The 25303-nt window shown below is 44.9% G+C and overlaps 1 protein-coding gene across 5 annotated transcripts in view; it reads right to left on the minus strand.

The window, feature by feature from the left end:
* LOC139240978 (electroneutral sodium bicarbonate exchanger 1-like) overlaps positions 1-25303 on the minus strand; it is a 235062-nt gene that overhangs the window by 55497 nt on the left and 154262 nt on the right. For all 5 annotated transcript variants that reach the window (XM_070869603.1, XM_070869604.1, XM_070869602.1 and 2 more), the window contains exons 4-9: positions 22083-22218; positions 18774-18934; positions 12818-13006; positions 10985-11073; positions 8411-8568; positions 1621-1708 (exon numbers count right to left, since the gene is read on the minus strand). In XM_070869603.1, the coding sequence (XP_070725704.1) occupies positions 1621-1708; positions 8411-8568; positions 10985-11073; positions 12818-13006; positions 18774-18934; positions 22083-22218 (821 nt within the window). The remainder of the gene's footprint in view (positions 1-1620; positions 1709-8410; positions 8569-10984; positions 11074-12817; positions 13007-18773; positions 18935-22082; positions 22219-25303) is intronic.

Below are 25303 nucleotides of genomic sequence, written 5' to 3' on the forward strand. Positions count from 1 at the left end.
AATGCTTTGGTCATCTGTACACCAGCTATCTATTCCATCAACATGGGTGCCGTTTATACGGTCTCACCTTTGGAGGGTCCTCAGAATTGGATCACGATGAGCCCCAACACCAGCAGCACCAACACCAACCTTCTCCGCACTTGATGCTGCACAGGACAGAGGGCATCAGCACCCAAGTAAATTGCTGCCCAGGAGCCAGGGATGGCTTCATCATGGCCAGATTTAGTTCACTTGATCCTGTACACCCACATGACTGCCACATGATGCGCTAGGTTGGCACCACCCCACAGATTTTTATGTTTGACAACACATTAACAGAAACTTTACATTGGATAAAACACCCAAGTGGCTACCCTTGTGTGTGGTTAGTTGGTATTATTGTATTAGGATGGTGAGTGCGAGGGGTGGCTAGTGAAATGGAGAAGTGATAACGTAGATAGAGAGGGGGATGAGTGGAGATGCAAGGTAAGTTGGTGTGAGTAACGAAATGCAGGAGCAGGGTAGGGAAGGCAGAGTGATGAGGATGTGATGAGAGGCACAGTAGGATGAGGTTGAGTGTGGCTTTTTACTAATGTTTCTGGATCTAATGAGATCATTGAAATGTTTGTGGCACTGCACCTAGGTCCTCCTGACTACATCCCTGCTTGGGACCTCCTCTGCAACGTGCATCCCAGCTGTCTTGGTCTCCTGGTAAGGTCTCTTCCGCCCATCGGAAGGGAAGAGGATCTCCCTGCATGCAGTGACTCCCTCCATAAGCATTTGGAGAGAGTCATCGGAGAACCTGGGTGCAGCCCTCTGCCTCTGTGCAGTTAAAGCTAGTGTTTGCTGCACTCCCATGCTGTACTGCACTGACAGCACTATGTTAGCTTAAATTTCAAATTTAATGTGGCCATTGTCGCTTTAAATATCTTGGCTGAAAACGCATCATGAATGACGTCACCAGACCCATTCCATCTCATTGGGCCGGGGAACGGTAGCATAGTGATAATGTTACTGGACGAGTAATCCAGAGACGAGAGTTCAAATCCCACTATGGCATCTGGGGAATTTAAATTCAGTTAAATAAATCTGGAATTTAAAAAAAGCTAGCATCAGTAATGGTGACCATGTAACTCCGAGATTGTTGTAAAAACCCAACTGGTTCACTAATGTCCTTTAGGGAAGGAAATCTGCCGTCCTTACCCGGTCTGGCCTATATGTGACTCCAGACCCACAGCAATGTGGTTGACTCTTAACTGCCCTCTGAAATGGCCCAACAAGACACTCATGGGCAATAAATGTGGGCATCACCAACGACACCCACATCCCATGAATGAATTTTTTTTTTAATAAACGCGCTGGGCAGATTTAATAGGCCCCATTAAGATAAGTTCATTTTCAACAACCGGGTGGAGCCAGCAGCGGAGTCATGACCCACCACGGACACGGCCCGCACCGGACCCGCCCAGGTAGGCAAAATTCCAGCCGTGGACTTTTTAGCCTTGAAAGGAAGTGACTGAGGAGGCCTCAGAAATATACAAGATATGCAGTAATCTTATTTGGTTATTAGCCTCACAAAAAATACAGCACCAAACACAAACCAAATTAACATATACACCATCGGTCGGAGTACAGACTTACCTCATCAGTCATTATAGTGGCCATAGACCTGCCAATCTCATGGTATTGCTGTGCCTTTCCAACTGGTCCCAGCAAAATGAAAAGGAATCTGCAAAAAGGACACAGTTCAGCATTACTGGTGTTATTTAGCATTTTCCGGTAACCTACTGTCCACAAAAAATTGAGTGATTACAAACTGCTTATCACTATTACATCAGTCACAGTATCAGGCTCCATGTTACCATTGGTTCACCTATGTCATGAAATGTCAATCATGCTTGCCATAGAGAACTTGAGAACTTGAAAACAGAACATAATGACAGGCTACATAATATCAGAGACTACAGGTCAACCATGTATTTCAGGCAGTTATTCAATCCAGGGAATCTTTTACACTGTTCAATTCAATTATTGTCCATCATCCTCCATACCTTGGTTAATTGAAACTGGTCTTGAAATTGTGTGAAGTCAGCATTTCCCTTTTTTTATTTTACATTTTTAATTGTGATCCACGTGTGTGTGTAGAGGCTAATCAAGGAATGCTGATCCCATTCTGCTTAGAAAGACCCCCACTGATTACACAGGTTCCAAAGCAATACAGGATTCTCTTGACACCACTCTCTCCATGTGCCTCCATTCCTAGGGGTGTAAAGCATCCTCTAATGCATTAGCATATTTATTTCCTCTACACTTCGGGATACGATTTTTCTTTATAAAACCATGCCAATTGTGCATCCCTTGAAAACAGAAATTCTGTAAGTTTTTAAATTGCCAACTGAAAAAGAAAGGATTTGGCGGTAGGCATAATGGTGAGATTATCAGCGCTCACAGTTATTAGGGAGTAAATCAGACAGCAACTTCCAGCATTCGCAGTTAAATGCGGAAATCACCCTGCTCCTCCGCAAGCTTTGTCCCAACAGTATCTCACCGACAGATTCGGCATTCATACACACGGGAGTGAAGCTGGGGTACTTAACCACTAGACCACTAGATACCCACTAAACGCGCCAAAAAAATCTAGGGCTTGTCCATTCAAGTGTAAGTGAATTTTTAACGGCGTGGTAAGTCTTATTTACTGCCAAACAGCCGCTCTGGCACTAAAAATTTACTTTTTACAAGTGTGGAATCTCATTCCTTCAGATTTTAATTATTGTTGGAGATTTAAAAAAATAAAATTAAAAAAATAATTTTTAAAAACTTGTTCTTTCTGACTCTTTTATCTCTCGCAATCAAATCTTTCTTTCCAACTTTTGTTTTGCTTTATGTACATGACTTTACACGGATTTAAATATTCTAATTACCTGGTTTAGGCTGTGTGTGCCTCAGTAAGGATTCTTCAATCTGATTGGCTAAGGGGACATGCTGCTGCCTGCCCTGCTCTCTCAGGGCCCAGATCCCCTGTAGAGGGTGCCACACTGAAATGGATTTCCAATCAACGCAAGTCGTGGCGTAAAAGCCCACAGAAAGTCTGTGGGCAAGTTAAGTGTAATGAACAGCGAGCGCCATTCGTTCGCTGCTGTTTGCAAAATTCTGGCCATTAAGTTATAGAGCAGTTCTTAGAAACATCTCAAAAACCAGTCTGCATAATTGATTAGTCTTAGTGACTTATGCAGACAGTAGCAATAGCCATTTTAAGTACCACAAGATCTCACAAATAGCAGCAAGATAAATCACTAATCTGGTTTGCGGTAGCGTTGATTGAGGGAAAGAATGTTGGCCAGGATACTGGGAGAATTGCCTGTTTTGTTTGAATAGGGACATAGGATCTTTAACATCCACCTGAACAGGCCTGTTTCACGCCTCGTCTGAAAGACAGCATCACCAACAATACAGAACTCCCTCAGTACTGCAGTGAAATATTACTGATGTACGTAGGCAAGCCCCGGAATTGGGAAATAGCACAAAATGTACTTGTCCTGGAACAACCACTCCTTCCCAATACAACATTGTATTAATACACCATTAAATCCGATGGTGATGTCATTGAAATCTTAAAAAGTGCCATAAAAATCAACAATTTTTATTTGGGTTCAGATTGTGGAACAGTGCCCACACTAGTACAGAATATTAAATGGCGATCTGTGCCTTTCTATCCTCTATGACTGACATGGCTAATTGCTGTTGAATTCAAAGACATCTTTCTTCTGTAGATTTCTGGGGACCGAAATTGCGTATTGCCCCAGTTGGGGGCAGTAACCTTGCCAAGGCCGGACATTCTGCACCCGGCGCATGAGGCAAAATTGGGCTTACTGCCCCTAGCAGAAAGTGGAGCGCAAGGTGTCCTCTCTGGGTGAGAGCGGGGGCACTACCTGGCCTAACGTCAGAATGCTATGCAGCCTCTCCACATAGCGCTGATGCGTTCCATGGGCCCTCCCCTTCTGTTAAAGGGGAGGGACGCTACGAGCTCTGCAAGCCTTTTGATGGGCCTCCACTAGGGCCACCGGGGATGTGGAGTGCCATAGCTGCAGCCCAGCACCGAAAGAGTGCCGGGCTGCACGATCGCAGCACAGATCCCGCAAAATCAACGGTGAGTCGGATAAAAAGAAACTGGAGGCGCACAGCACAGCGCACTGCCCCTTTAACTTTCACCCCACGAGCGGAGTGCGGCCTGGCTCACAACCAGAGAGGCTGACGCTGACTTCGCAGCCTCACGGGACGCTGCCCAATTTCTGCCGCGGGGTGGAAACGGGCCACCGCAGGGCGAAAAGGGGTTGCAGCATATGGCGATGACATCATCACGGGAGGCGCAGCGGCCCAGGGTGCTACTCTACTGGATTCGTGCTTGCGCTAACTCCTATGCAATTTCGCGGGAACTGGTAGCACGTCCCACCCCTCCAATGGGCAAAAACACTTTCACGCCCATTAGCGGCCCCCCCCCCCCCCCCCGGAAGCGGTAACGGGAGGCGCATAACAGGGAAATTTCGCCCCCCTGATCTTTTAACTGCTGCCAAGAGACAGGGTTTCACCCTTTGTCTTAGCTCGGAGAACTCGTAGACCTAAATGTCCATCTATTTTTTGCCCTTTCCTGCTATTCAGCCTAAGTTTAATACTCTACCTCTTCTCTTCCCCAATCTCAGATTTCAAATACCTAGGGGCCGAAATTGCCCCTCTTCTTAAGGCCTGTCACCACTGCAAATCAGCAGCCACGCTGCGGAGTGGAATGGCTGCTGATAGCCCAAATGCCCGCCTGAGGTTTCCTGGCGGTGCCCCGATCCCTCCCCTACTGCTCTGCTGCTGCCGCTCCGTCTGACTGCCATGTCGGCCCGACAATTATGGCCCCGGGTTTGGCCGGGCTGCCAACAGGCAGCCTGGCACCTCCTCTTGGATGCCAGGCCGCTGGCCCGGCCGAAACCCTCCCAGGTGGCCCAATGGGCTGAAGTTGTAAAATCAGAGGCTCTCCCCTTTAAGTGAAGGGGAGAGCCGCGGTGACATGGCGCCGTGATAACGTCATCGCGGCAGCTACTCCACTCCGCACCCAACTTCCGCCCCTCTGGTGTACTCACCACCCCAACTTCCAACCCCATTAAGAGCGACTACCGGAACCGAATGTTTAAAAAAAAACAAAGAGCAGAATTTCGCTCAAGAGACGACCTCAACTGCGGTAAAAACCATTGAAACGGAGTTAGTGTGCCCCGTTTTGGGCGTGGGACAATTTCGGCCCCCTAATCTCTTCCAGCCCATCAGCCCACATCTAATGTCCCTCCTATTATTAAAACCTCCAGGCCACCAGAGATTTAAATGCCTAACTCTCTTCCTCTGGCACACTCTCCCACTCAGCTTGGCCGCTGCCCAATTTTGTCTCACCCACCAAACCATCAAGTACCTGCAATCTTTGAATCTGCAGGTTCATTCTCAGCTGCAGGCAAACGTGTAGAATAGATCACTGGTGTACCTTACAATTTAATTCAATCAAGGGCACTTCAAACCATTTGAATAGTTTATGATTGAATTTCTGCCTTAAAACTACTGCCAGCATATTAAAAAGAAAATACGCCACGTTTCTTACCATCAACAGAGCACAACACAGGTAAAATTACAAAGATGATGCTGACCTGGGATCTGACAGTATATAGTACATTTAACTTTCTCACAATTACTAAGAAAATAAATTACAATGTACAATCTGAAGCTGGGCACTATGCAACAATATAATTCATTATAAACACTGGAAATGTTGTCTTTAAAAAAAAAAAAGAGCCCTGAGAGAGGGTAGAATGCTGGTGCCAGACATCATGGATTAGTAGGGTGTAGGTTTGATCCTTCACCCAGAGTTCCCAATCTCAGATATTCTGCTATGGGAAGGCACCAGGTGGAGCCCAGGCACTTCTCCATAAGGGAAAGTCAACTTGTGCTGCATCCCTGGAGCAAATTCCCCAGAACACTTTCATAGGCAGGCATGTTATGTGGGATGGGAGGTACAAAGTGGTGTACCAATATCTGAATCCTGTGCTTATCTCACGTCAGAAAATCAATGCTTTTATTGGTGCATTGCAAGTTCACATCAGTGCACTACATTCAGAAAATAGCAAGATGGCAACATGAAGATTAGTTAACATCTTTGCCAACAATAATTATGTCCACCACATGGAATATTGCTGTTAACTATTTGGAAATCTGGCTGTAAAATGTGTCATTTTTCTTCAACCACCATCTGAAATGCATAAAAATCCACTTAGTACATTATAGAGACGCAATAATGCGTAGAGTGCATAGCCATCATTAGGTTTCCAGAGTTAGAAATCAATTGACTTCATGCTGCTCATTGTACTGGTTATTGTCAAAATCTATTTGTAATCAAATTAAAAATCATTTATGATTAATTTCCTCTATTTTAGACAATTTCAGGTTATAATGCAGCTCTGAATAATATTTGCACTGTGCATCATCTTTTTACCCACAGCACTTTAATCATTTGGAAATGAAACCTGCACAATGTCCATGTGACTTGATCATTTAATCTAGCCATAAACCTGGCTATACCTAATGCCACTTTTCTTGCTTGAGAACACTCTTCTTGCCATTCTCACTGACTCCTCTTGATTTGTTTTGTAATGTTTTCATCCATCACTATCTCCATTCCTTTTGTAAATGATCCATTATCGACATATAGCCAGTGTCGACTCTCCCTCTCCCCAAAATGGCAATAATTCCCCTTTCATATCATAACCCATGTTCAGTGTATTATGTCTGTAATGTACCTATGAATGACTCCATGAGGCAATGTGTTGTACTCAAACTGTAGTGACCTTGGTCCTTTATTCCAAACTCCAGAGTGAGGCAGCCGCATGGTGGCTCCCCTTTTATACAGCCCCCGTCACCAGGGCAGGAAACCCACCAGTTGCACCTTCTAGTGGTGCCAGCATGTATATACATAGTGCAAATCTTATTAATAGTATACCAGGTAAACAAGTCTCCATCCCATGCAACCACACAGAGAGCACATCTATAATCTGCATACACAACACAGTGAATCTCCAAACTTCATCACTTCTGCCTCTTGACCAAGTTCTTAACCAATATATATATAATGCATAAGGGTCTTTTACCCTTCTAGCAAGAGACCAAGGGCTGTGAGGTAGCTGAGGGGTACTCAGGTCTCACATACATGGAGGCCTTAAAAATAACAGGGTTCAAAGTCCAGCTGAATGACTGAAGTTCCAGGAAGGGAGCAGAAAGCAATCCAGCAGCCCCTGGGAGAGGGGAGACCTGCAAGGGCAAAATGTTCTTTTTGGCATCGAAAGATTACTGAAGTGTGTGTGATGAATTTATAATTTAAAAAAAAACGTTTTATGGGGGTGTGGGTGGGGGGCCAACATGGCTGTTGAAAGGACTTGAACATTTTTTTTCCCCCCAGGGATGTGATTGGTCCCTTCCCACATGACAACAGTGACTACACTTCAAAAAGTACTTCATTGTCTGTAAAGTGCCTTGGGACATCTGGTGGTCGTGAAAGGAGCTATATAAATGCAAGACTTTATTCTTTATTTTCTGAATAGGAATTTTTGAGAGAAATAGTGACATAAATAAATAGTTTTCACCAGTTACTTTTTAGTGAATGTGAAGTGTTAGCCAATCAGCACACTATGTGCCCATTGAACACTAGCAAAGACAAAAACTTGTCATTATTTAAAAGGGATACCAAAAGTCACTTGGCTAGCAGGGTGCACATTAGAGGGAGGAAACCCAACGTTCCACAAATGTGATTTTGGGGAGTGGGTAGGAGGGCTTCATTGTTTTTTTTTAAATCCACTGACAAGCTATAAATGTCATCCGGTTGCTTTGTAAAAAAGATAAATTGATACATATCCGATATAGTCAAACAAAAGGATCCTCACATATACGTGTATACACATTTGTGTGCACAGAAACCCACAGTCCCACACACACAGACCTGAGCACATAATTTAGGCTGATACTCCAGTGCTGTGTTGAGGGAGTGCTGCATTGTCAGAGGTGCCATCCTTCAGATGAAATATGAAGCTCTTCTGGAACCCAGTGGTTCAGGTGAACGTTAAAGATCCGACAGCAATATTTGAAGGGGAGCTTTTGGCCAACATTCCTACCTTATTCAATATCGCCTAAAATCAGGATAATTGGTGATTCAGCACACAGCTGTTCCGTGGGACGTTACTGACACATATTTTTCCCAGTATTTACCTACATAACAGGCACTGGATTTGATAAAGTAGTTCATTATGTAAATTATTGAGATGTGAAAGGTGTATTATAAATGTATATACTATTTTTTTAATAGAAGTAATCCACTACTACATGCCATGCAGAGCAATAGAAAACAAAAGTATTAACTGACCGAGTAGGAATTGGCACCTCAGTAAGTCCGGTAAGAAGAATAGCTGGAGAGAGACGCACAAATGCCACAATCGGCCTCTCGAGAAAGTCGAGCTCGCCAACCAAGACATTAGAGGCTTCAGCACCAGTAGGGATCTTCTTCATGAAGTGGAGGTCGACCTGCCAAAAAAAGACATGCGATTATTCAGAAATCTTTCTCATCAACAAATGAAAACAAAACCGTCCTAAACTTGAAGCTGGATTCCAAAAGTAAAAAGATCGAGTCCCGACCTGAATTCTCTTTTTGTAGGGCGGGGACTCGAATGGCTCAGTCCCTAAATGCACTCACTGTTTAAGTGAGTAGCTAAGCCATACAGAACAGCAGAGTCTCAGGCTCAATCTCCAGTCTGCATGCATTAAATCAGCCAAGGCTGCAGCAGTAGGAACACCTAAATTGGTCTCAGTGCCTTTTGGCTTCGGAGGGGGAAGAGAACAAATCAGTCAAGGCTCCTGCTGCTATCCAATGACCAGTGATGGAAGCCGCACATGAGAATGAGGCTGTTCATTAAATATCCAAATCCAGGATCACACGCTGCAGCAATTTAAGATAGGCGCTCTCATTTTGTCAGATTTAGGATTTAAAGGAAGGATCTTATAGTTTTATAAAGGTCAGATTTATTATAAATCTTCAATTTCTTAACATGTCAGCCTTTCAATACATTTCAAAACTCTTGAGGGTCGAAGCAAAAATAAGCAATCACCGTCTCACACAGCTCTTGATCACTTTTTCACCAGGAATATGACCAATACTGCTGTAAATATTATTCACAATAGAAGACAAAGATGAAAGGTTTATTGAAAATGCCAAGATCTAAAAATATTTCTGCAAATATTTCACTGCATAATTTTCTGGAAAAAAAATCCTAAACACAGTATCAGCACTTCTCAGAATCGCTTTGAGACACATCTATCACACTTCAGACTTTGTATAAAGCACCAAGTCACAGCTAAACAATCTTTGAAAAGTATACAAAATCGAAGAGCAAGAAAGCAGTCATTACCTGCTGGTTTTTCTGACCTGGATATAATCTAGACTCTATTTCCCCTCCCCCCCCCCCGCGATATAATCTAGACTCTATTTCCCCTCCCCTCCCCCCCCCCCCCCGATATAATCTGGACTCTTCCGCTCCAGCTCCCGCTCCCCCCCCCCCACACACACACACACGCAAGCCAAGCAACTGTCAACCGAGAGAAACCCCAATAGCAACGACAATCAGCCCCCAATTGATCTCAGAATATGCCTGGTTAGATTACTTTCCCAGAGGAATAACCTCAGCAATGACAGGTCAGTTAGCAGCTAAAATGGCACAACTGTGCTCCAGAGCTAAAACTTAGCTACAAGTCATCAGTTAGTATACAATCCAATATCAGCCAGGATTTTCCCTTGTTCAATAAAAGGATAAAAAAAAAAGAGTAATTGGACTCTCAACCTGCTTAGCAAAGAAAGTGATTAAATGCATCATAAGGACAATATGATGCAGATTTATAATTCTCCACAAAATGCATCCCTGATCCCAACCAGAACATGGGGAAAGAGTATCAATTAGCATTGAGCATTGCATTCCTTTCACAATGCAAAGGGAAACTGTATCGGTCAATGCCAATTGCAGAGGTGCACACTGACCTGAGAACAGATCATCTGTCTGCCCATCTTTGTCACAACCCGACACAGAATGGTATGGAGAAATTTTTTTTGTTCCGAAAGTGGGTTATCACTAATTAGCACTCTGTTCTCCACCAGCAGAAAGGGTCTTGTGAATTGACATTGAAGAGCCTTAATCTAGTGCTTGTGGGTTTACAGCATGAAATGCCCAGAATTCACCACTAATTGGTATAAATTAGAAGTATTACTCAGAGATCCCACAGAGTATTGCCGAAGAGAAATTGAAATGCCACAATGGTACAATAGGGGACAATTTTCTGGTGTCAGAGACACAGTAGGATAGAGGGTGCTTTACTCTGCATCTAGCCTGTGTGATACCCGACTCCATGTCATGTGCCATTCCCGGAGGACATGTCGTGTCAGATTTCCAAACTTAAATGGAGGTATTCCATATTTAAGTTACTATATCTATGAAAGCTAAAGTCCCAAGAAAACCAATATAAAAAAATTACTTTTTAAACCAGACTCCAGCATGCGTGCGCAAGTGACCCAGGTTTACTTGCTCTTGGATTCCTAGTTTTCATTTTGGTAGGACACTTCCTGTGAAATGGTTCTGCCACACTATTTTGATGCAGCCAGCACCTGAAGGAAGTTTAGGGGAACTGGTAACCATGTCCTGCTAGAAAAACTTAATGCACTAAGTCTCCATTCAGTGCTTTCTCCAACAGTCCAGCCAATGTCAAAAAGTTGCTGTGTGGACCCCATACTCTACCACTCTGCACATTACACATTAGTGTACCACTGGACCATCTTAAGAAAAGTTTTTAGCCTTACAGTTAGAATTTTGTGCTTGAACATTAACACACAAAAGGCAAATGGGATATATCCCAGCCACAGGCATCACAACCAGACAAACCAAAGCGACTATCTTACCTTGCCCGACTCAACATTTAAGCTGTCATGGTTGACTCCATTTTTAGCTTCAAGATGAGTCGAAAGAGACTGCGGCGATAACATTTGACCTGAGGGGGAAAATACAAAAATTAGCAACTTGGAGAAAAGAAGAATATTTGGAATGGCAAATCGATGGAATTGGAAGGGCTTTTTATTTATTTATTTATTTAAAACCCAAAATTAAAATTCTCTTTTTTAAAAGTTGGTTCACTGTGTGCCAGAGCCAACAGGATGCTCTGCTCCCAGGCTCTGCCAGAGTTTCTCTGTAATCTCCACAAGCAGTCTTGCCAAACCAGCCATGGTTGCTTGACCTCAAGGATTCTTCAGAACTATTCGGCAACTTCTCATGCAGCATACTGGGAGCACAAGTTCCAACCCAAGGAATCGTGGAAGCAAAGTTACACACTGGCACGCCATTGGCATTGTGCATTGTTATATTAATGTGCTGTACCACTGGCCTTGCCACAGCTAAAAGGGTTTATTTTATTTCATCAGCATTTCCTATAACATTTCCTCTGCATTCCCACTACAGTGGCAGTAGGTGAGGCAGCATCAGTGCTGGAAGCTGTTAAATAAGCACTGCTATCTAAGGTTAGAGCTACACTGATCAAAATCAATCTTTAAAGACTTTGGGGTCAAAATTGCCATCCGCCCCTGGATAATTTGAATTAAGTGATGATTCGCCATCCGAATCAATGGGGCTATCGAAATTGCCCTCTTTTTAAAAAAAATTGTTGGGGCAGTGTTTTGGGCGGAAATGCGTCGGGAGTGGGGTGGAAGGCGGGTGGTGTCAGCAGTGCTGCGCTGAGCAAGTCAGCGCGACACAGACGTGCCGCATCGCGCTAACGCGTAGCAACGTCCCTCCCCTTCAGTTAAAGGGGCGGGCCACTGCGAGCTCTGAAGGCACTTCAGTGGTGCCCACCGGACCACCAGGGAGGGCTTTGAGTTACAAAACTAGTGACACTGCCTCAAATTAAAAATAGGTGTGGATTTGCACTGGTCACGCCTGTATTCGTGCTTCTTACCCAAAGTTTCACCTTTAAAAATATATTCCCCTCCAGTATAGGTGAGCCCTCCCTCAAGTTACCCTGTTGTTAAATAGTCCCCAGGAGGAGAGATACCCAAGCTGATACATAAGTAATCATCAGCAAACTTAAGGACCCTCTTCCCCAACACCCCACCCCTGAACTGCCCCAGTCAGAAAAATCAATCAACTCAGGTGAGGCACCTTCATTGCTGGCAGCAAGTTTAGGTACTTTTGGAATCAATCAGGTCAACTTATCTGTTTACAACAGGAAGGACTAATTGCCCGTTGAAGGCATTTCCTGTAATCTGAATAGAAACAAATTTCAGTGCTGCTAATTATTCTTGTTTAGCCAGGATTTTACAGGATGACAAATATGGAAAAACCATGGAAGAAACAGTTACAAAATAACTGCTTGTATCAAAAGAAGTGATGCAATAGGATGTGTTTGTAGATGGATATATCATGTTTGACAAGGAAAAGCAGAGAAGAGGTATATCAGGATCCATTGATTAGGATATTGATCCAAGAGGATAAGCTGACTAAGTCATGTACCAAGCAACAAACTATAACAGGTTGCTATACCAGAAAATATGGCTTATCTCAAAGATATGGTCTCAGAAGAAAAATAAGTTACATTTTGCCATTTCCTTGTCCCATATTTTTTTCCTGTTTGCACACAGCTGCACCCCTTCACATTTAACCAGTTGTTCTACACAAAGTAATGATACTGAAGAGCTCAAAAAAGAGTTTTCATTTTGGAGTTAGATTCAGGCCTGTGCCCTTACCAGTCTTGTCCATGGAATGAGGTTCGGATTGCTTCTTCCCAACCTCAGTAAAAGACCTGACAATCGGAATGAGATTATTCCTTTTCCTCTCAATCTGATGGTGATGTCTTTTCAGAAGAGCTTCACGTACTTTCACACGAATGTTTTCATCCAGTTCCATGGATGACTCTTGATGATCAAGAATCATATCTAAAACAGAGCAATGAGAGAAAATAACAAGAACCATCATCACAGGAGTAAAGGCTCTGTTGGTCATTGTTGATAAAATCACTCTTTAGTCTCATCTGTTCCTTTAAACTCTCCAGGAAGGATTTTGTACTTTTCATTGTTGGGATTTAATTGATGTGAAACAGCTTTACATTTGTTCACACACTTTCCATTATATATCTGGAAAATACATTTTTTATGAATTGCTAATGTGGTTGAACATTCACACCATGAAATCGCCTAAATTCTATTTTATAAAATGTATTGGAATTAACACAACACCCACAGCAGACACAAGACAAGCTGCGTGTTAGCATTGCTTCTTTTTCTTTCTTGCACGCATGTGCGCACACACACAGCACTGCCTGGCATTCTTCATTAATTCCAATGACATAATCACACAAGAGCTGAGTGTTTAATCTGGCTATCATGTTTGAATGGGCACCAATGGAAAAAAAAAAAGACAGCAGCTACAGAGCAAGAGTTAAGCACTAAACAGCTGCAATTTCACCTCCTAGAAGCTTCATGGACTTCCCTTTCTTCCATCATGTAAAACACCTTTTTTTTTCTTTAGGACGTGACTGGCGTTTTTGAGTTGGGCTTAGGTCATATTTTGAACAGCTCTTTTTAGCATTTTGGGAGGGTAAAGTCAGGGATCCCACCAACCCTCCACCCAAAAAGCAAAGCCACCATTATCAGTGGTGCTGGAGACACATTCCCTTTCCCCAGGTGTACTCTGACATATGCCTGCACTATTATTGAGAAACTGAAGATTAACCTCCATTTTACAACAACAAAGAGAAATCTGGCTACATTTCAGGTTTTGAAGTGTTAATAGAAATTCTCATTAGACCAGGCAGAATTCACTAAATGAACAGCTCACTGATCCCTGCTCACTGGTTTCTATCAAATTAGCGTTAGGGTAAAGGTCATCATCAGAACTCTTTCTAGGAAAATAAAAAGCAAATTGTTACAAAAATACTGATTTAACTTTCTCCCTCCCCCCCTCCTTGTAATTTAACAATGAACTTCTCGGAGGCCAGCTTTACTGGGGCGACAGAGAGCTAAGGTACAACATTAAACCAGTAGCGATTTACATTCAACTGTGGGTTCAATTGAGATTTCCTGTGATTACTCTGCGTTGGTGGCTTCAAACATTACAGGAGGATCTCACATGGCCACTAGTTTATAGGGAAATGGTCAACACATTTTTAGAACATAGGAAATCTTCCCGCCATGTTTACACATACAGACCAAAGGAATTCAATCTCTCTCTGCGACTGGGGTTCAGCACCCCATCCGAGTTTACACTCTATCAAATTGCATTAGATGTTCCATCTTGCACGCCCTTTCCTTCATCAGTTTCATTTAAGTCCATTCCCAAGAGGCAAGATTGCAGAAAATTTACATATGTAGTTTAGCATTGCATGAAGGTTGCAAAATACATTTGCCAAATATTATAAAATCAATTTGTTTGTGATCAAGTGCTAGATCTAATAAATTGATGAGGCTATAACAAGAAAGCTATTGGAACTGGAAGACTGCACAGGCAGGGACACCAATACTATGCCAATCTTTCCCCAAGACATTGCGCATCTCCAACTAATCAAGAATATGATTATTTATTTTGGATCAAAATGCTGCATAATTCATTACCTCTATTAAAATTCATCATAATTTTCAAAAGGAAGGCATGGAGAATTTCAACTGGCAATCACCAAGAGATTCCCCTGCATAAAACACTGTCTAAAAGCTGCATGCATTCCCTTATTCTTCCAATCCGATGGAAGATTTTGTGTAATTAAACAGGTTTCACTCAACACCCACACATCAGGAATTGTATTTGACAAAAATAAAATGTTTGTGCTGATTCTTGAGAAATCCGCTCTTGTATTAAATAACCAAAGAATTTGAACGGAAGGAGGCACATTCTCCCAGAGGTGTTCCAATACATCTCAGTTGAGAAACCCAGGCAAAGAGCCAAGGTTCATTATGCAGGACATCACCAAGGTTGCAAAGTGAAGACAAATAAACGAGGGAATTTGTTTAGCAGAATTTGAAGTCTCCCTGATCGCCAGGAAGAGAGCGGGAGAGCAGTTAAAATCGAGTGGCTCCATTTCCCACCTCAGTCTCATCCATTCCGCATTTTAATGCAGTTAGTTCATGGGGAGGATGAGGTTTCCATCGGATTCATTAATAAATTGCATGACGTACATTTAACCTGCTCCTCAGTGGGCCGCCATGTAAAGCTGTTCGGAAACTTGCAAGGTCACTGCATGCAAGTTAAAAAACGTTCCTTAGTGAGGCCACCCTGCCGCCCCCCCCCCCACCAGACATGAGACCCCTGGAACAAGAGTTAAAATTGGCCCCATGTTTATTCCAACTAGATCTGTACCTTGGTGTGCTCAATATATTGGTAAAAAGGGAGGAGGGAAAGAAGAGTTGCTAGAGCAATTGGCTGATGGGATGGATAATGTACATTATAAATTTGATTGCGATGTACAGTGAGATGGCTGAAGAACTGTTAAGATGACCTACATCTTGACAGATTTCTTTTCGCTGAAATGTGATGATTTGGGATATAGTTAGAGAGAAATCGAAATTGGGGAGACATATTGGGCCCAAGTTTCCACATGATTCACGCCTGATTTTTTAGGAGCAACTGGTGGAGAACGGACTATTTTAGAAATCGCAATTCTCCACATTTTTTTTTCTGCCGTTCTAGTCAGGTAGAACAGTTCTAGTTTAGAACAGAATTTTTTCTTCAAAAGGGGGCGTGTCCGGCGACTGACGCCTGATTTGAAAGTTTCCACAGTGAAAACGTACTCCAAACTAAAGTAGAATGGCGCCAGTGAAGATTTTTGTAGAACTGAAAAAACCTGTTCTACACATTAAAAAAAATCAGGCGCAGGTTACAAATTAGGCGCCCAGAACGAGGTGGGGGGGGGGGGGGGGGGGAAGGGAACTCATTAAATTTGACAATAAATCCTTATTTATACTTCTACAAATATTATACAAATAAATCCAACCTGAATAAACATTTATAAGCCAAGAAAAGATTAAATAAACCATCTTCCTACCTGTGTGAAAGTGCTTCAGCCAGGGAGAAATCTGCAGCGTTCGTGCAGCTGAGCGAGAGAGAGGGAGAGGGAGAGAGGGAGAGAGGGAGAGCAAAGGGAGAGCGGGGAGAGAGCGGGGAGAGAGGGAAGGGAGAGAGGGAGGGAGAGGGAGAGAGGGAGAGAGGGAGAGAGGGAGAGCAAAGGGAGAGCGGGGAGAGAGCGGGGAGAGAGGGAAGGGAGAGAGGGAGGGAGAGGACAGGAGCGGGTGTCAGGTCGCGGGGGGGGGGGGGGGGGGGGGGGAGTGGGTGTCAGGTCGCGGGGCGGGGGGAGCGGGTGTCAGGTCGGGGGGGTGGGGGAGCGGGTGTCAGGTCGGGGGGGGGGGGGAGCGGGTGTCAGGTCGGGGGGGGGGGGGAGCGGGTGTCAGGTCGGGGGGGGGGGGGAGCGGGTGTCAGGTCGCGGGGTGGGGGGGGGGAAGCGGGTGTCAGGTGGGGGGGGGAGCGGGTGTCAGGTCGCGGGGTGGGGGGAGCGGGTGTCAGGTCGCGGGGTGGGGGGAGCGGGTGTCAGGTCGGGGGGGGGAGCGGGTGTCGGGTCGGGGAGGGGGGGGGGAGCGGGTGTCGGGTCAGGTCGGGGGGGGGGGGGGGGAAGAGCGGGTGTCGGTTGTCGGGTCGGGGTGGGGAGCGGGTCTCGGGTCGGGTCGGGGGGCGCGGGCCTCAGGTCGGAGCGGGTGTCGGGTGTCGGGTCGGGGGAGCGGGTGTCGGGTCGGGGGAGCGGGTCTCGGGTCGGGGAGCGGGTCTCGGGTGTCGGGTCGGGGCGGGGGTGGGGGAAGCGGGTGTCGGTTGTCGGGGCGGGGAGCGGGTCTCGGGTCGGGTCTGGTCGGGCGGGGAGCAGGAGCTGGCCGTGGGAGGAGCCTCATTCACGGAGCCTCAGTGAGGCCATTGGGCCAGGGCTAGGGGCTGCGTGCTTCGGGCCCCTCCCACACAGTTCGGCGCCTGGAGCTACTGCACTTGCGTGCCGACTGTAGCGCGCATGTGCAGAGGTCCCGGCACTGTTTTCAGCGCAGTGACCTGGCTCCGCCCCCCTACAGATCGTGCCGGCTGCGCTGAGTGCCACAGGACCTGTAAGTCGGTGGAGAATACCGAAGATTTTTTTAGGCGCCGTTTTAGGCGTGAAAAATGGGCGCCCAGCTCGGAGGGGCGCCCGTTTTTTTTCTTGTGGAAACTTGGGCCCATTGTGTGGAATAGAGTTATCAATAACAAACTGTAGAAAATAGCCAATTAGAAAGCATGGAGAGAAAGATACTTAAATGCTTAACCAGTTAGAAAGAAGACATTTGTCTGATGGCTCACAGGTCATATAGGCGTAAACCTGAGATTTGTTCTTGGGATGTGGGCATCACCATGAACAAATAAGTAAACATCAAGTTTGAGCCAATCAATTTTCTTCTTCCTAATTGGTTATATTCAGGTCGATTTCCCTCTTTTCTAAAACATCTACTTAATGTTTTTCACAAATCATATTACACAGAACTTTCTCCTTGTCCACAATGAATACAAAAATTTTGATTTGAAAGAGAGATATTTAGTAATACTAAATATTCTTCCTTTTTCTCTTCAAGACAAGACTCATCAGTTTGTTACTTTTAACTTACTCCTTTCTCGGATTTCTGGAACTCCTCAGTCGTCCTTTCTTCCTATAATTTACAGGCTTTTAAAGCTCTTAAGCTCGGTGTCATCTAACCACTACTTGCTGATCTAGCTCATCTCTCCTGCGGTTTTCAGTCTTGGTAATGTCCTTCACTGTGGGCCTCAGTCCTTCACCTTAAGCTTTGAAGAAAATAAAGCTGCTTTTTGCTCAAGCAGTCTGAATAGATGAAACTTGGTCAGAAGTAAGTTTTATTACATTTTCCTTTCATTACTCTTTTAAAATTAAATAAAAACAGCTTTCCGAGTCATCTTTGCCTTTCTATTGCAATTACAGAAATTTCTGACTCATGTTGCAGAGGGAAAGATATTGTAAAGGTTTCCATAGCAACAAGAGAAGGAAAAGTTACACAATGAGATAGTTTAAACTACAACCTGCTCATAAACTGACTTTTCCCTGGCTTACCATATTTCCCTTCTCTAAATTATTACTGATATTTGACACCAATTTCATCTGCTCAGTGACACTCCTTTACTGTCCCTGGATTTACTGGGTCATCTGGTGCGTGGTAGGCAAGTCAGGGATGAAAAGAAAACAAATCCCTCCTACCTGAAGTATCCAGTAACATGTAAAAAATATGAGTGTGTTACATAATCCATATAAATCCCATTGTTACTCAAAGCAGGAAATAGAATGTAAGAGACCATGAGAAACCTCAGACAAGGTATACAGCCACACGAATTACTCAGGTTTCAGAACTGTGAATTAGATCAATTAAAGAGGCAGTATCTTATAGAATCATAGAAATTTACAGGAGGCCATTTCAACCCATCGTGTCCGCACTGGCCAACAAAGAACGATCCAGCCTAACATGAACAAGTGGCAACTTTGTTTTTGTTTGGGGAGGGAGGGGGGCAAGTTACAATGACATCACACGAGTGACGCAATGCGCGTTGTTGATTTACATCATTACACCATGTACTTCTAAATAACAAAAATGATTAACAAAATTCGTTTTGATGAAGGCAGTGTTCCTGCATTAGACGTACCTGCGATCTCCTGAATGCTGTTTGCTCGCATGTCCAGTAAGACTGTACCGTTAATGATGCAGCTCCGCAGCTCAAACAGGCTGTGCAACGACAGTGTGGCGACATACGGTTTACTCCAACGGTCTCCACCATCCTCGACGTCTTCCTCAAACTTTAACCACCTGCCAAACAGCACAGAGTTCAATTCAAAGTTTGATATCTCGCATTTTCACAGAAACATCCCAGAGCCATGTGGCTAATCTGTTGGTTACCAGAAAGTTACTGCTAAAGACTGGGCTGTTGTTGAGACCATAGACTGTGGGTGAAAGAAGATTGAACAGATTAGTAGAGTTAACTGATCCTAAAGATGTGATTATTTCCTTGTAATCACTCCTATGTTCTTTCAATACATGTATTGTGGATTTTTTGGGGGTGGCTTTTCTTCAGTACTTGATTTTCCAATTGATAGCAGCAGGTTATGCCAACAGGCACAGCCAGAACACCAGGTGATCAATGCATGATCATATCTAGATTAAAGAATCAATAACTGTGAAGTGATCACAAGTTTATTGAGTGACAAGAATTCAGTTCATTTCGAAGAAATATACATCATCATAGGCAGTCCCTCGGAATCGAGGAAAACTTGCTTCCACTCCTGAAGCGAGTTCTTTGGTGGCTGAACAGTCCAATAAGAAAGCCACAGACTGTCACAGGTGGGACAGATAGTCGTTGAGGGAAGGGGTGGGTGCCGCATGCTCTCAGCGATGAGACTTGAGGTGCTCAGCGCCCTCCCAGATGCACTCCCTCCACTTAGGGCGGTCTTGGGCCAGGGACTCCCAAGTGTCAGTGGGGATGTCGCACTTTATCAGGGAGGCTGAGGGTGTCCTTGTAGAATTTCTGCTGCCCACCTTTGGCTCGTTTGCTGTGAAGGAGCTCAGAGTAGAGCACTTGCTTTGGGAGTCTCGTGTCTGGCATGCGAACCACGTGGCCTGCCCAGTGGAGCTGATTGAGTGTGGTCAGTGCTTCAATGCTGGGGATGTTAGCCTGGATGAGGACGCTGATGTTGATACGGCTATCCTCCCAGGGGATTTATAGAATCTTGCAGAGACATAGTTGGTGATACTTTTCCAGCAACTTGGTGTCTGAGCCATACAGGACTGCAGGTATTACTACAGCCCTGTAGACCATGAGTTTGGTGGCAGTGTTAAGGGCCTGGTCTTCAAACACTCTTTTCCTCAGGCGGCTGAAGGCTGCACTGGCGCATTGGAGGCGGTGTTGGATCACATCGTCGATGCCTGCTCTTGTTGATAGGAGGCTCCCAAGATTTGGGAAGTGGTCCACGATGTCCAGGGCCGCGCCGTGGATCTTGATGACTGGGGGGGGGGGTTGGCAGTGCTGTACGGTGAGGACAGGCTGGTGGAGGACCTTTGTCTTACGGATGTTTAGCGTAAGGTCCATGCTTTCGTACGCCTCAGTAAATACGTCGACTATGTCCTGGAGTTCAGCCTCTGTATGTGCGCAGACGCAGGCGTTGTCCACATACTGTAGCTCGACGAGAGGTTGGGGTGGTCTTGGACCTGGCTTGGAGACTGCGCAGGTTGAACAGCTTCCCACTGGTTCTGTAGTTTAGTTTCACTCCAGCGGGGAGCTTGTTGACTGTGAGGTGGAGCATGGTGGCGAGAAAGATTGAGAAGAGGGTTTGGGCGATGGCGTAGTCCTGTTTGACCCTGGTCCGGACATGGATTGGGTCTGTGGCAACACCCTCGCTCCAAACACTGGCACCTGCTCGACTAAGTCATCATCAGAGCCAGGGATCGCAAGGATATGCGCATCACCTGTGCCATGACAGGAGCTGACGACTGCTGGACGGACCACCATCATCGACATTAACATAGCCCCAAAGTGGAGGGGGCAGCAGAAGCAGTGCCGCAAAAAAGTCAACACCGGGGCACTTAAAGACCCAGCTAAGAGAGCCCTATACAGCCAGCGCCTCACAGCTAACCTGGCGAACCTTGATGACCCCGAGACACAGAATGCCCACAGCGCTTGGTCTGCCCTCTAGGCCTCCATAACCAGCGCCTGCGAAGAGACGCTCGATCACTCAACCAGGACTGGTTTGATGAGAATGATCAGGAGTTCCAAGAGCTAATAGATCACAAGCGCAGGGTCTTTGAGCCTTAAACAACCACCCAACTCGGGAGCAGCAAAGCAGCATTACAGACGGCTTACGGCTGAGGTCCAACAAAAAACCCGGGACCTAAAGAACATGTGGTGGATGGAGAAAGCACAGGAGATACAGCAGCTGGCCGACAACCATGATGTGTGAGGATTCTTCACTGCAGCCAAGGCCACCTAAGGGCCAAACACCCAAGGCCACACCCCACTGCTGGCCAAGAACGGGGAAACATTCATCAAGGACACCGAAGCAGTCAGGGCCTGCTGGAAGGAGCACTTCGAAGATCTCCTCAATCGAGACTCTGCCTTTGACTTGAGTGTTCTCGACTCCATCTCGCAGCATGCTACCTGCCGCCATCTCAGCGAGACCCCAACACTGCACGAGGTAGAAAAAGCCATAAGACAGCTAAAAAAAACAACAAGGCTATGGGTGCAGACGGAATCCCTGCTGAGACATTGAAGTATGGCAGAGAGGCACTGCTGGCACGAATGTACGATCGCATCTGGAAGGAGGAGAGCATGCTGGGGGATCTCAGAGATGCAGTGATCATGACCATTTTTAAAAAAAGGGGACTGCAGCAACGACAGAGGAATCTCCGTTATCAGCCACTGGGAAAGTCATCGCTAGAGTCCTCCTCAACCGTCTTCTCCCTGTGGCCGAAAAGTTCCTCCCGGAGTCGCAGTGCGGATTTCGTCCCCTACAGGGCACAACGGACATGATTTTTGGAGCACGACAGCTGCAGGAAAAATGCAGGGAACAGCACCAACCCTTGTACATGGCCACCTTTGACATGGTCAACCGCGAGGGTCTATGGAGCGGCGTCCTCAGTTTTGGCTGCCCCCAAAGGTTCGTCACCATCCTCCGCCTGCTCCACGACAACATGCAGGCAGTGATCCTTACCAACGGATCCGTCACCGAAGGAAATACAAGTACCTCACATGTATCATCAAGGAAATATACAATAGACTAAAGAATGCATTGCAGTAATTTGTGAAAGCTTTTCTGGACAGCTGATATACAAGAGGTGAGTGGAGTTTCTTTTTGGTAAGCCTGTTGCTGACTGTTTCCAGAATTGAAACCCCCCCCCCCCAAAAAAAACCTCCGTCATCTCCAGCATTTCCTCAATCTACAAACAGAACAGACATTTCACACACCTGGCAGTCTCCTTCCATTCAGCATCGTCACCCCCCCGCACACAGATTTCATCAAGCTCAGTGAAGAGTTCATGCGGAACGTGCTCTTCATCATCTTCAGTTCCCAGAATGAACTGCACTCGCTGGGAAGGGGTGTCTAAAAAGCAGATGCACAGCAGGAGGTAATTAGAGTTTAATAGATTGATGGGATCAGACACTGCTTTTGAGAAAGAGAGAGAAAGAAAGAGAGAAAGAGAGAGAAAGAAAGAGAGAAAGAGAGAGAAAGAAAGAGAGAAAGAGAGAGAAAGAAAGAGAGAAAGAGAGAGAAAGAAAGAGAGAAAGAGAGAGAAAGAAAGAGAGAAAGAAAAAGAAAGAAAGAGAGAAAGAAAAAGAAAGAGAGAAAGAAAAAGAAAGAGAGAAAGAGAGAAAGAGAGAAAGAGAGAGAGAAAGAAAGAGAGAAAGAGAGAAAGAGAGAGAGAGAGAGAGAGAGAGAGAGAGAGAGAGAGAGAGAGAGAGAGAGAGAGAGAGAGAGAGAGAGAGAGAGAGAGAGAAAGAAAGAAAGAAAGAAAGAAAGAAAGAAAGAAAGAAAGAAAGAAAGAAAGAAAGAAAGAAAGAAAGAAAGAAAGAAAGAAAGAAAGAAAGAAAGAAAGGAGAGAGAAAGAGAGAGCGAGGAGAGGGAACATCGCAATGTGTATTTGTACCGAGATCCCTCTGTTCCTCTACCCCACCTAGACTCGCACCCTCCAAGTAATAAGTGACCTCGTTAATCTTCCTACCAAAATGTAATACCTCACATTTATCTGTGTTGAACTTCATTTGCTAATTATATGCCCATTCTGCAAAGGTATTAATGTCCTCCTGTAATTTGTTGCAGTCCTCCTCAGTAGTGACTATCCCCCCCAATTTGGCATCATCCGCAAATTTAGAAATTGTGCTTTTGATTCCAAAGTCTAAATTGTTAATATAAATTGTAAACATAGTGGTCCCAGCACTGATCCTTGTGGAACACCACTACCCACCTTCTGCCACTGTGAATAGCTGCCTCTGCTTTCTATCTTGAAGCCAGCTAACTATCCATTCTGCTACTTGTCCCCTGCCTTTGTATTCTCTGACCTGGTTCATCAGTCTATTATGGCGTACCTTATCGAAGGCCTCTAGATAAATTACATCTACCGCATTACCATCGGCTACTCTCTCTTACCTCTTCAAAAACCCAATGAGGTTGGTCAAGCAAGACTTTCCCTTTTGAAATCCATGCTGACTATTCATAATATTTTTGGTTTCTCGATGTTCTTCTATTTACTCCATTTAGTAGGGATTCCATTATATTTCCTACCACCAATGTTAAGCTGACTGGTCTATAATTCCCTAGACATGTTCTATCCCCCTTCTTAAATCTAGATATTATGTTAGCTATCTGCCAGTCTTCTGATACTACACCTTTTTCTAACAAATTATTAAATGTGTAGTAAGGCCTCGGCTATCTTTTCCCTAGATTCTTTAAACAAAAAAGTTAGTTTGCAGGTGCAGCAGATCAGCCATGATCTTGTTGAATGGCGGAGCAGGCTCGAGGGGCTAGATGGCCTACTCCTGTACCTAATTCTTATGTTCTTATGGTCTTATGCAATCCATCCGGACCAGGAGTTTTATCCTCTTGAATTTGGATTAGTTTATTTAATATATCCCCTCTTTATTTTAAATGTACTTATCTCATCATCCAATGTCCATCTGTTCTCTGATAAATACTGAGGCAAAGTAATTATTCAATATTTCTGCCATCTCTCTATTGTTATATGTGGTATTATCCTGTCTATCCCTTAATGGCCCTATTCCCATCCCAAACTTCCTTTTTTTAATCGATGTGCCTGTAAAATATTTTATTTTGTTTTATGTCCCTTGATAATTTAATTTCATCTGTTCTTGTGAAAGCAAAGAGGAACTAAGAACATAAGAATTAGGAACAGGAGTAGGCCATCTAGCCCCTCGAGCCTGCTCCGCCATTCAACAAGATCATGGCTGATCTGGCCGTGGACTCAGCTCCACTTACCCGCCCGCTCCCCATAACCCTTAATTCCCTTATTGGTTAAAAATCTATCTATCTGTGACTTGAATACATTCAATGAGCTAGCCTCAACTGCGTCCTTGGGCAGAGAATTCCACAGATTCACAACCCTCTGGGAGAAGAAATTCCTTCTCAACTCGGTTTTAAATTGGCTCTCCCGTATTTTGAGGCTGTGCCCCCTAGTTCTAGTCTCCCCGACCAGTGGAAACAACCTCTCTGCCTCTATCTTGTCTATCCCTTTCATTATTTTAAATGTTTCTATAAGATCACCCCTCATCCTTCTGAACTCCAACAAGTAAAGACCCAGTCTACTCAATCTATCATCATAAGGTAACCCTCTCATCTCCGGAATCAGCCTAGTGAATCATCTCTGTACCCCCTCCAAAGCTAGTATATCCTTCCTCAAGTAAGGTGACCAAAACTGCACGCAGTACTCCAGGTGCGGCCTCACCAATACCCTATACAGTTGCAGAAGGACCTGCCTGCTTTTGTACTCCATCCCTCACAATGAAGGCCAACATTCCATTCGCCTTCCTGATTACCTGCTGCACCTGCAAACTAACTTACTGGGATTCATGCACAAGGCCCCCAGGTCCCTTTGCACCGCAGCATGTTGTAATTTCTCCCCATTCAAATAATATTCCCTTTTACTGTTTTTTTTCCCCCCCAAAGTGGATGACCTCACACTTTCCGACATTGTATTCCATCTGCCAAACCTTAGCCCATTCGCTTAACCTATCCAAATCTCTTTGCAGCCTGTGTCCTCTACACAACCCGCTTTCCCACTAATCTGTGTCATCTGCAAATTTTGTTACACTACACTCTGTCCCCTCTTCCAGGTCATCTATGTATATTGGAAACAGTTTTGGTCCCAGCACCAATCCCTGTGGCACACCACTAACCACCGATTTCCAACCCGAAAAAGGACTCATTTATCCCGACTCTCTGTTTTCAGTTAGCCAACCAATTCTCGATCCATGCTAATAAGTTTCCTCTGACTCCGCGTACCTTTATCTTCTGCAGTAACCTTTTGTGTGGCACCTTATCGAATGCCTTTTGGAAATCTAAATACACCACATCAATCGGTGCACCTCTATCCACCATGCTCATTATATCCTCAAAGAATTCCAGTAAATTAGTTAAACATGATTTCCCCTTCATGAATCCATGCTGCGTCTGC

The sequence above is a fragment of the Pristiophorus japonicus genome, chromosome X, assembly GCF_044704955.1.
Source record: "Pristiophorus japonicus isolate sPriJap1 chromosome X, sPriJap1.hap1, whole genome shotgun sequence".
Lineage (NCBI taxonomy): Eukaryota > Metazoa > Chordata > Chondrichthyes > Pristiophoridae > Pristiophorus > Pristiophorus japonicus.